Source organism: Rhea pennata, chromosome 23 (genome assembly GCF_028389875.1).
Source record: "Rhea pennata isolate bPtePen1 chromosome 23, bPtePen1.pri, whole genome shotgun sequence".
NCBI lineage: Eukaryota > Metazoa > Chordata > Aves > Rheiformes > Rheidae > Rhea > Rhea pennata.
Window position 1 is genome coordinate 1,362,705 of NC_084685.1, and position 12,612 is coordinate 1,375,316.

Consider the following 12,612-nt stretch of genomic DNA (forward strand, 5'->3'; position numbering starts at 1 on the left):
GGAAGGACAGAGAGAGAGAGAGAGAGAACAAAAAACTTTTTTCACCAGACAGGAAAGTAGTGGATTTTTCTAAAACTGTATTGACTTGAAGGGCAACTTTAGAATGCCATAACAGAACCTAATGGTATTTTTCTATCAGATGTCACTCTCCAATATGCAAATGGAAAGAAAAGATACAAAGTTTTCTGTAGCTACATGGCACACGCATATATTTATGTATGTATTCACATACACACACACAAAGTATGTGCATACACACATACACAGGCATCCCATTTTTTGACCAGGAGAAATTGCTTTCCAACCAAATCACTTTAAGTTAAAAACTGAAAATTACTTACTTAAAAGCAACCATGACTATATGCTAATTACAGGAAGAAAAAACACTATCTGAAGACTACAATCCTGATTAAAAGTGTTAACTGAACTCTCAAAACACTAAATCAACATAAAGTTTCTATAGATACAGATAGAAAAATCAGCGAAAACAAAATCAGCTAGATGTCTACTTGCCAGAGAGCCTCTGCAAGATCTCAAACTTTAAACAGTGTGGGGCAGCGAAGTTTAGTTAAATTGAAAACGCTCAAGGTACAATACTGTTCTAAATCCCTCTTCTTACAAATGGATAGAAAAATATACACAAAAAATAATACTGATTTTTTTTTCACCTGTTTGTTACCTCTTAAAAAATCACTTACGTATACACCTCTGGGGGGGAGGGGGGGAGGGAGAAAGAAAGAGAACTTTTTACTTTTTTTAAAAAAACATGTTTGTTTAGTATTATGATTATCTGAAACGGTTACATACTTTTTAAGCTACAATAGCTTTTCGTGATGCTACCTGAACATATTTGTGCTCTTTGTGAAACCAACCTAGTTTTCAAGTGTCAACATTCCTACAAATTTAGCCTTGCTAAATATGTTCCATCTTGCTTATAACTGAATACAAGGTTGACAGCTACTCTTTCTAAGCAGAAAAAAAAACCTCATCTGCAGTTCAACAACTCAAACTTGTGACAGACAAAATTTGCAGCCTAATGGCATGAAAAGATAGCTTCATTTCCTTCACTACAAACATACATTAGTATATGGTGGCTACATGTAATGCCATAAATACCTGATTATTACATAGCACCACAGCTGATCAAACGCTTTCTGAAGTTTGTCTATGTACCTATGTAGTAATATACAATGTAAATTAAATTGTCAGCATTTTAATTTACTAGATGTATGGTTTGTTTTGGCTTAGCTAATTAGTATCCTCATAAAGGATTTAAGTCAAAGGAAGTGCATGTTCACCATCCCACAAAGTTAAGTAGTGCACAAATTTTTAGCTATTTCCTGTAACACAAACTTAACTAACAAGAAATTCTTAAAGATTTTACTCTAGAACATTCTGAAAGTGATACAGCTATGAAGAACACTCAAGTCCTAACAGAACCCAGAAGAAATACAGTCCTTTTCACAGCTATAGTAATATATTTTCTGCTGGCTATGCAAGCTTGCCCTGAAATCCAAGATTAGAGCAATTTTTTTTCGTCGTGAATCATCACCAACAAGTAAAATTACATCTCTTACAACACCACCATCTGCACTCTGAGTTCAGAAGTGATGCATGAGTGAAAGTATACGAAAAGATAAAGATAATTTAACTCTCCCTCTAGATAATGTGAGCCAGATGTAGCTAATAAAATTCAGGAAAAAAGTCATTATCTGTAAAAACACACATATACAAAGACTTTATTAATATTTTTGCTTCTCAAAAAAAAAACTTATGAAAGAAAAAAGGAAGTGATATGTATCTCTGTTTACATCCATGCTACTCAGCTTGTAACAGGCCACAGAAAAAAGCATGTACATGCAGGCAAAAATCTATTTGTATATAAATATTGCACTCAAGACCCTTTCATGTACACTAAGCATCTCAAATACGTAAAAAAAGAGGGAGACTGGTTGAACTGCAAAGATTTTAAGTGCAGATAATAGCAAAGGATCATGTATATTAGTATGTGTGGAATATGCATTTGTTTTTAAAAACATGCAGAAGTGGATGAATTTAAAAGCACGTACATAAAAATGTGCTTACCAAATGAGCAGCGGTAAGTACATACTGTGGGCAACGTTAGATTGCCAACAACACGTTTTAAACGCCTTGAACACTGAATGATATTCAAACATATTTTTAGCCATCCAATACATTTTGCTTGGAACTTCTGCTCATCCTACATCTTGAAAGACTAATTCGCCAAGTGACTAGATCTTCTCTTAAGAACTAATCATATGACAAGTAGCAGGGTAAGAACTACAGGTGCTTCTAAATTAACCAGAAATAATCATCCTCCCCGCCACCTTGCTTAAATAACTCCAATGGTTCAAATAATTTTTTCTTGGTTGAAAAATACTAATTAACATACACCTGACCATGACAGCATATGGCATATGAAAACAGAAACTTGATCTCAGCCCCAATCAGACAATCATTGAGGAAACAGCAATGATGTACTATTCCCTATTTTTATTATCATCCCTCTAATAGAGGTTGCCACCCTCAGACTATCTGAGCATAATTCCATCCAATCAATTATAAAATCAGTCTAGTTAATTCAAAACATGCTTCGTAACAGCTTAAACAAGCAGAAATGTCAATTTCTGGCAGAGGGACAATAATAGTTTAAACTATCATAACCAACTTTGCAGTGATTATCCAACAATAGTGCTTCTAGCTTTTCACTGTTCAACTTTGATTTCATGAAGGAAATACACTGTATTTGTTCAGGTCAGGTAGACAGGAAGCATAAATCAGTCATATATAAAAACTCTGCATCAAAGCTATTTCAAGTTGTTTATGTTCCTAATCCTCCTATCAAGTACATAGCCTGCAGATCTAAAGAGAAAAAACAACCATTTGAGTTATACTGAATTAAAAATAGAATTTGGGGGGGGGGGAGGTGTTAGATTGATTTTTTTTTTAAATGAACCTCAAGAAAACAAACTTAGTCCACAGAAAATTATCATCAGTCTTGCATTTAAGGTTCTTGTAAAAACTCAAAGATGAGAAGCATATAAGCAAGGGAAAGAGAGGCTCTTAGATTAGGAAACTGAACAGGGAGTTTATTAAAACTCATTTGTTCACAAAAGTGACTAGCATATCCCTTCATGTTTCTTTGTGCGAGCATTATAGCCATTTCATTCGTACCACAACCTACTGAATCACAGAAAGTGTGCTAATAGATTTAATAATTATGTTATAGGAAAATGTGCATTATTATGGTACATGAGAAGACTTGTTTTGAAGTTATCACACCTTTAGAAGTAATGGCCTTTACACATTAGCAAAGCTTTCTTACCAACATCTCATTGACAGACTACAACAATGAGTAATTAGCACCCTCACCCCTTCAAGACAGCTTTGTCTTTCTAATTCCATAACTCCATGGAATAAAGAAAAAAAATAAATAAATAAAAAAAGAGGAAAGGAAAAAAAAAGAGAGAGAACCTCCATCATTTCCCTAATCAAAATACCAGCACAGCCCCCAAAAAACTATGCTTCAGTATCTATACAAGTATAAACAGCCCCTCCATCAAGAGACGATTTTTTCACAACAGGTTAGCAATGTGCACAAGAGCCATTGGTGCCATCAAAATCCAGCACTGACTGAATCAGTACCTACTGCATTTTGCTAACCTGAACTATAAAATCTACATACTCTAATTATTCTCCTGGAACTGGCCATTTATAGCTCACCTTGTTGTTTGGGCTGTACAGAACAACATGCACGACATTCTAGTTCAAAACAACACTTCAACAAAAGTGAGCATAATTCTGATAAACTTGTCCTTATACAGTTTTGTAGATCCTTTTCTACGAGAGCAGAGAGTATTGCTTCTTTTGGCAAAACTATTAAGTTGAGTATTACTGGGAGGCTCAAATACCCCAATAGGGATCACATCTAGACAGAAAACTGAGAGGTAAGGATATTAGAACTCATGGAAAATAGAGTTTCTAAAGTACAAAATTATCAAAAAGTTGCTGCTAGTTTGCAAACACTACAGTTTACATAAATAAGGAAATTACACCGTAAGATGTAAAAATCTGTTTAAATGGTCTTTAATTTTAGAATACTCGTAAAATAATTCAGTTTTATACAAAGAATAATCTCAAAAAAAAAAAGAGATAACTTCATATACATTAACTCCCTTTGCAGCACAGTGATATCAGTGCTGGTGGGATCCTTTAGGAAGTATCTGGGTGGGGCAGGGGGTGGAATCCAATCTTCACAGACAAAAGCATAGTCCAGTACAGCTTAAGTATATGACTAGCCATATTCAAGAACTAATAGGTAACAAGGCTGCTAAGATCCAGTAACTAGAAGTATTTTTTTTAAATAAAAAAAAAAGTATTTAAGCAAGACTTGATTTAAGACTTGGTAAAGATCTTTCAGTAAAGAACATTTAAGAAAAACAATGTCCTTGCAATAAGGTTCTAGAAAGTTTTTCCTTCCGAGTATTTGGCAAGCGTTACTGTCTCAAGCAAAGTACTAAGTGCCAACCTGAGAGCTGTGATAAGGTGCAGTGCAGTTCTGTCTCCCTACAGCCAGCAGTATCAGAACATCCGCTACACAAGATTTCGGAGATAGTTATTCATAGTGGTGGCAACAGCAATACCTTTTCTCTCAGAATCTTTTTTCCCCCATCTCCGCACACATAATGCGGGACAGATCGAGCAGTAACCATGAAAGCTGCCTATCAGGGCGTCCAAGCTGTTAAAATGCTGTTTCTCCGCACTGCCCAAGAGGAGATCAAGAAGGGATTTGAATCCCAGCACAGAGGGACGCACAACAGCCATCGTATACAGCACCGCCAGAACAGCTCCCACCACGCTTCCTCCCCAGCCACATGCAAGGCTAATCCGCGCGGCCGGGCGGAGCCAGAGCGGCCTCCGGCCGCGCTGCTCTCCCCATGCAGGCCCCGCGCCGGGCCGTCGAGCCGTCCTCCCCCCGCCGAGGCCGCAGGGCCCGCCCCCGGGCCGCTCCCCAGCGCCCGCCCCGCTACGGCCTGCGCAGCGTACGCCGCGCCCGAGCAACCGAGCGGCGCCCCAGCCCCGCTTCGCCTACGCGGCGCGGGCGCCCCAAGCCCGCCTCCGTCAACGCCGGGCCTAGGCGGAGCCCGCGTCTGCCCACCCCGCCGCGGGGCCTACCCGCGAGCTCGCTCCCCGCCGACCAAGGGCCCGCCAGCCGCACGATGCGGCCCCTCAACACCACCGGCGCCCCTCAGAGACTTACCGGAGCGGGGCCTGCGCGGCGCAGCTCGGGCCCAAGCAGCGACGGCAAATGGCGCGCGCTCCTCCTTCTCCTCATGGACGGCGGCGCGACCCCGGCAACACGCGGGGTTTCCCGGAACTGTTTCCAGGGACCACTGCTTCACCCACTCAGAAACTCGCGCTCCAGACAGGCAGCCGGCGGCGCCTATGAGGAGCGCGAGGCGGGTCGCGCCGCTACTCCCAGAGGCCGATGAGAGGGAGACGCTGTAGCCAATCGCGCGGCGCCTTCAGCCCGGCGGGCCGGCAGGGCCGGAGCTGGGAGGATTTAAAGGGGCAGCGCCGCCCGCAGCTCTCGCGAACAAAGAGAGCGGGACGGGTGCGGACGACGACGACGACGACGACGACGGCGGCGGCGGCGGCGGCAGCGGCAGCAGCGGCGGCGGCGGCAGCAGCAGCAGCAGCAGCGCTGTCCCGCCCCGCCCCGCCCCGCGCCAGGCCGTCGCGCGGCGGCCGGGCTCCGCCCCCGGCGGCGGGGCGTCGTCCGCGGCGCTGCGGCGTGTGAGGAATTCGCCGCGCGGTGCGGGTCCGGGCCGGAGCTGTGCTCGCCGCCTGTGCCTGGCGGCCCTGCTTGAGGCCTGCCTCGTGCGTGAGCAGCGCAGGGCCCCTTGGTGTTGCCTCTCCTCGAGGTTACCTCGGGCTGCTTCTCGTGAAATTGTGCTTTCTGTGCAAATACTGCTTTTTCTACCTTAAAAAACTCGCCACGCAGGTGGTGGGAATGTCCTGCTGCTCCAGTAGCTTTTCCTTGGCTGTACAGGTCTAGCTAGTAAAGCCCTACAAGCTAGATAGGGTAGCACAAGCTTCAGCACAGCAATGTATGTCTGTTACAGTGTTTTTTTTCTTTATTGCCAGGTGAAGCCACTGTGGGCTTCAGTCATGCCAGGAAAGACTGATGAGCTTTACTGGAGAGCCAGCCTTTGCTGATATTACTGCCAAGTCCTGAGGCTGTTAATAGATTTGGCTTCAGGTTTGGAGAGGTATGTAGCAGCAAGAATCCTGGTTTCAGGATTCTGTCTTCAGTTTCCTCAGCCTGCAGCTGCGTGACATGAAAAGAAGTGTTGGGTGCTTCATGAGGTCAAGCTGAGTCCCAGACTATTGTGTGAAAGTGAACCCAGAGGGTCTGTATATATAGATAGTCAGGTGAACCATCCCTCTTAAGTCTGGTAAATAAACAGTAGCCTCTCATCTCCTCAGAGAAGGTCATTCCAACAGTATAGCAACAAAGTGACTCTTTAGAAGACTGCATGTATCTGCAATGTCTTAAGTGTGCTATTTCCATCACCCTGACATGAAACATGGATAAAAATTGTGTTAGCTGATGTAAATGAAAGAAGCTTTTTGATCTGGAGGTCAGAAGTGAACTCATACAGATATCAGAAGTGAGCAGTCTATCCTGCTGAACCTGCCCTGTGGCAGACATTCTTGTTCTCTTGTGAAATCTGCACCGGCTCTGAGTTCTGTCTGCAAATTTGGCAGCAGTGACAGCTTTTCTTTGACTGTAGGGTCTACAGTGGCATGAAGATGCAAGGCAATAAAATCTTTCATTGCTTCATCCATACAGGTTCACTGCAGCAGTTGATCTGCCTGGAAGTCATAATATGTTTAAGTAGTTCTCATAGCACAAAAATTGAGACAAATTGAGGGTTGTTTACATGCACATCTGTCATTTCAGTGGCGCTTAATGTTCTACAAAGCTCTTCGAAATATTTTATAAGGTAGCATCTAGGGGTGAAATACAGAGTTCTGGATATATATCAGCTGACAACTGAACATGGGACTATAGCAGAATTTATATTGAGATATGTACACCTTTGGTAATGTAATAATTTCGGTTGCTAAGCACTACCAAATCTTACAGCAGGAAAATTCCTAGGATAGTTGTTGCCAAATAAAGACTTTACAGATGCTTCTGAAACTCTCATCTGTTCTGCATGGGTATTTGCCAAGCCTCTTGTGGGTAATGAATTATATGCAGGTAATGGTGAGCAGTAGTACGCTGTGGGTTTGGGGGTGGGGTGGAGGGTTTTTTTGTTTGTTTTTTGTTTTGTTTTTTGTAGTTTTTACTTCATAACCAAAATCAATACTGATTTTGTTTTAAGCCTGCCATGCCTTTGCTAGTACAAGAGTCTAGCATGCTATTTTTCTGCTACAAAATTAATAATTGGAGTCATAAATTGGTGTTCATAGGATGGAATTTGTAATTAAACATGGATTAACTCTAAGCTGCCACACTTCCACCACACTTTTCTTATGAGGATCTAGCACTGTTACTTTTTCACTGGAATGTGATACTATTGATGTGATCACTGAAACTATTTCCTTTATAACACTGCTTTAATCAGGCAGCCCGGTTCATAATTTTTGCTGCGACAAGGTCTGTGAGCTTTGATTCATGCAATGATAGAATCATTGTTACTCTTGAGAAAAAAAAAACAGCATGAAAATAATCTGCACACTGCACATACATTAGCTGTAATGGATCTGACCTAATTCTAAACATGAAGCTACAACTGCTGGTATGTTTGTGGTTATTGGCCTGTGCTGACTCATAGTCATCTTTGCCCCTGCTTGAAGATAACCCTTCCCTCCATTTTCACATGTGGAGGTTCTTGTCTCAATGTTTTGGGGTTTTTTTCTTCTGAGTGTTTGACAGTAAGAGACTTCTGGACCTCAGAAGAGAGTATCTTCTATTGTGTTGCCATCTGCTATAGAAGTACTAGAGCTTCAGGCTGGCTGTAGATATTTCTAGCACTTTGGCTTTCAGACCGGGTTCTGGTATGTCACTCCAGTATATCTGCAGCTACTGTCACCCCAGTGTCTGCATGTGCTATGGCAGCTGTTCAAGTCCGGTCTCACGCTCCATGTGATAGCCTCAAATGAAAAAGATCTAAACGCTGAACATCCTTAGACAGGAACAAGCTGTGACCTGCAGGTAGTGGAGTTAATCCAGTGCCAGCCAGCAAATGGGGCCTGAAAAGAGGTCCTAGGTGCTCTGGGACAAAGAGTAATTTCAAAACGATGTTGCTGGAAACTCCTGGAACAGTGATATTTACACCTCTGGCTGAAATTAAACAGAGGCAAACAAAATTGGAATTATCGCTGGGCCAAAGCAAGGCAGAAAAAAGACCATCTTAGAATCAAGAAAAAGGTTAATCTCTACTGCAGAGAGGTGGTTTGCATCCATCTGGGAAGGCAGGCAACAAATCTTGCTGCCCCATGGACATTCAGAAAGTCATGATGTCTTTGTGGTCATCAGTTGCTAACGAAGCAGAGAGATAAGACCCCAGCTCCTGGTGGCAAGGCTATCATTGCTTCACTGGTCCTTGTAGCACCCTGTAATCCTTAGGATTTCCTGCTGTGTAACTTAGGCTTCTTCATGCACAGCAGGTTGGCTATAATGTGGATGCTGGCAGGAAGCTGATGTGCGCGTGTCCACTGCCTTTAGATGAAGCCGGAGCAACCTGCCTGCAAAGGAGGTGAGCAGAGTATTCTTTTCGACATCTGCGTAAATATACGCAGAAAATGCTGCCATTTTCTAATTTTTTTTTCAACGAGCCAGGACTGGAGTTTTACTTGAGCTCAGCCTGTTCCCATCAGTCTGCCACTTCTCTTGCCAGTTTTACAGTGAAATTCCTTTTCTTCCACATTAGTAGCAAGATGACAGAGTGATTTTGCTGTAGCTTGCACGTGAGCTATTAGCATGTTTATGGAACGTGACATTTTGCAATGCTTTAGGTTTTTTATTCTGACCTACCAAGAATGGTCCGTGCACCTAATATGGATAATGAGCAGTGCATATGCCTGCCTCCAGGAAACTTCTCATACTGTGGCTCTCTGCATGTAGTGCTTCTGCTGTGTTTGTTCAAATTGAGAGGAGGCTTGTCTAAAATGAAAAAAAATAAAATCTACAGCCATTACTTATAAGTAAGGAAGCTCCCAGCAAGTTCCACACCATTAAAGCAGGGAAATGCTCGGAAAATTGCTGCCTGAAGAAACCGTGCTGCCGGGATTACCATGCTATTTTCTGCACATAAGTTTATTTTGCCTCACCAAGAGACAGTATCATTGATTTGGGGGGGGGGAGGAACATTTAAAATATAAGTGTTTGCTCTGTCATACCTCCTTCCTCTTGTCTGTTCAGGAGTGGGGTGGGCTGGAGTAACAAAACAGCCCAAAGAAACCCAAAGAGTGGGTAACCTGGCCACCTTACACTAAAACAAGCTTGTTGAAGATCTTGGATACATCAAAGGCAGGCTACTTTATTTACTAGAATTCATTCCTTCATTGTAATACAAGTAAATACAAACAGATTGAGGGGGTCCTGTCAATTTAGAGTCACGATTTCCGACCCTCTCCCCTCTCATCACTTCTGCCCCTGCCCCACAGCCAAAGATTCTTTTGAATTTTCATCAGATTTGTGCAGGATGCAGCACAAATTAAGCATTGGGAAGCTGCTTATGCTTACATGCTGCAGTAATCACCAGCTTGTTTTCAGCTGAAAGATTGCATTTTCACTGCTGCTGCCATAGCCGAACAATGCTGGGCAGTGATCTACAGGAGTGAGACACAGACAGAGGATTTAGGGGTAGGGAAGGATATGCATCTTATTGAAACATAAGGACCACTCTGAGAAGCAAGGCTTTTTCTTCATGAATCTTGGCTGTAAGGCGGCTGTTGAGTATTTGGGTGCTACAAATATGATCAGTCGGAACATGAAGAACAACCAAATAACCAGGAGGCACCACTGCTGGCAGGATAAAAAGAAGAAAATCCCTTTCTCTGAGACTTCAGCATGCCTACTGGATAGGAGGGAGGGCTATCCATGCCATCCAGTAAAACTGGGAAAACTAAGAATAAGTTCTTTATGCCCTATTGTATAACTGCAGTTTGAAGGTGATACAGTACCGTCTTCACAGTCTTACCAGTCTCAGATACCAGCTTCAAGTGCTGGTCTGGTCACTCAGCAGCAAATTGCTCCAAAACAGCTCACAGTTAGGGGTTACTGATCTAAAAAACAAGTATCCTGTCCTCTCCTGTCACACTGGACCTTAGAACTCCCGTTATGAACTCAACTAACACAGAATCCAGGAATTTCTTTCTCCAGGCCTGGATCTATATCCTCCTTAAAATCTTCCACTGTCAAGTGTTTGATCCCCTGCTTGTACTTTCATTCACTGCTACCAGGAAATCACCCCTTAAGAGGGCAGCAGAGACCTGTAGCCATCCTAGAGATACTTTTTTCATACAGCTTTTGTGCCAATACAAATAGGAGGCAATGTTTTAGTAGTCTGCAACAAACTACAAGCACTAAAACGGCCATGGTCCACAGCTGATGTCTCTCATTCTGCTGACCTTGGAAGCAGATGACTGAAGCACCAATAAACTGCTTGCTCCTAGTCAGGCCAGTGCTCACACAATCTGTCAGAAATCCTACAGTGTTGCAACGCTCTCAAGGATACCAAAACCCATCAGAAAAACGTGCACTAAGTCAAACGTCCCTTATATTCTAGTTGCTGAAATGCTTCTGCAAATTTCTGTAGCTCGAACTCAGACAGCTTTCATATCTGTCTGCCTTTTATGGCTTTCATCACAAGCACTGGCAAAGGAGCTGTAGAAAAACATGTTACAAGCCTAGAAGGAAAACCTTAATAAAGCACCTCAAATCCAGTATACTCAGAGTGATTGATTACTACTGTAGAAGAAAACACATTATCTGTGACGAGATGCACTGATCGTGAAACTACACAAGAAGATTTAACAACTCACTGTTGCCAAAAAGGCAGAGGTTTCACCCAAATCACGTTTGAACCACCTTGGTTTTGAACCTCTCTGCAGTGTATGACCAGTAGTAAACTCATTCACCTTCCTAACCTCAGAGGAGGTTTCTGCACTTAAATCAGTTCATAAGATGTTTTAAAGAGCACTAGAGTCAGTGCAAGAGAAGGTATGGGATGGTGTGGTGAGGACCGGGGCATAAAGAGCAGCAGCAGTAAGCACTTGTAACTGCTCAGTTGCTCAAAGTATCACTTTGGAGTGAATAAGTTGGGGGGGAGGGGGGCTCACTACTTGTAGAAACAAGGAGTTGCTAACTAGTCAGGTTTAGGTCTTTTATTAGGCAAAGATATCTGTGCCTCCAAGGAGATGAAACAGTGCTTGTGTCATTGGGAATGGCCAGAGTATCTCCCGCCTTAAACTAAAGCAAATTAGTCTCAAGGAGATTCAGGTTATCAGGACTCCCTAGAAATCTCCAAAAAGAGAGGTCAGTAGAAATACAGGAAGAAAACCCCATCACAAGTTAAAACCCAACAATTGCTACCCAAGGCATTAGGGAGTCATTGGTAATAAGACGGTTGCAGAATCTATCAGGTCAGCTGGTTAAAAACAGAGACTTTTCTGATTTAGTGAAGGTAAATTCAAGAGACAGGATAAGACTGTTTGCATCCACCCACCTTCTTCCTCAATTCTTCTGGCACTTGATCAGCAGTGATTTTGGCATTTGTTGGACTTTGCAAGCCCTTCAACTTGCTAACCTAGCAAAAAAGTAAATTGGCTCAAAAAAAAAAAAAAAAAAAAAACAAAAAGAAACTGTTGCTGGATTAACAGGCTGAATGACTCCCACAGGTCTCCCGCTTGACACAGTGCAAGGGAGGGGAAGAGCTGGAAGCAGGAAGGAGACATTTTGCTTTACACAGCAGCATCAATAAATCAGTTCAGTTTCTCCAACATCCTCAGTTCGCAGGCATGGCTTTATATTCATCTGCCACTCCCCCTGCTGCAGAAAGGGGCTTCTGCTCTCCGCAGTCTGATCACACAACTGTGCTGAATCCCTAGTATGAGGGAGGGCTCCTACCAAAATATACTTACATATTTCCAGTGTGAAAACAGATTGTGGATTTCCTTTCATTTCTGTAGTGTTTTTTTTTTGTTTTTTTTTTTTGGTTTTTTTTTTTTTTTTGGTAAAGATCTACAACTGTCTGTTCTTACTGTTGGGACTGCTTTTGTTGCCATGAACTAACGGAAGTTAAGGATGATTTCAAGGTAGTGAACTAACAGGACGCTCCTCCCCAGAGAACAGGATGGATTTACGAACAAAGACACAGTAAGGGCCCAAAACACAATTCACAGGCACAACACAGTAGTCCCCCCTAGAAGCTCACACAAAGTTGAAACACAATGAAGAAAGGAAGAGGTGTCTTTCAGCAAGCACACGTAACCAGAAAAGCTCTCCGCTGAGTAGCAGGATATTGGATAGCACACCTGAACCTCAATCTTCAGAGTTTGTAACACCTCTCCTGT

The 12,612-nt window shown here is 42.7% G+C and overlaps 1 protein-coding gene across 5 annotated transcripts in view; it reads right to left on the minus strand.

Moving 5' to 3' along the window:
- Nucleotides 1-5,484, minus strand: part of HNRNPR (heterogeneous nuclear ribonucleoprotein R) — a 28,139-nt gene extending 22,655 nt beyond the window's left edge. For 3 of the 5 annotated variants that reach the window (XM_062594017.1, XM_062594016.1, XM_062594015.1), the window contains exon 1: nucleotides 5,282-5,434. In XM_062594017.1, the coding sequence (XP_062450001.1) occupies nucleotides 5,282-5,356 (75 nt within the window). In that variant the 5' untranslated portion in view covers nucleotides 5,357-5,434. Of the gene's footprint in view, nucleotides 1-5,281 lie in introns of all 5 variants that reach the window. The other 2 variants (XM_062594019.1, XM_062594018.1) reach the window with 2 other exon arrangements.
- Between the last annotated feature and the right edge of the window lie 7,128 nt (nucleotides 5,485-12,612).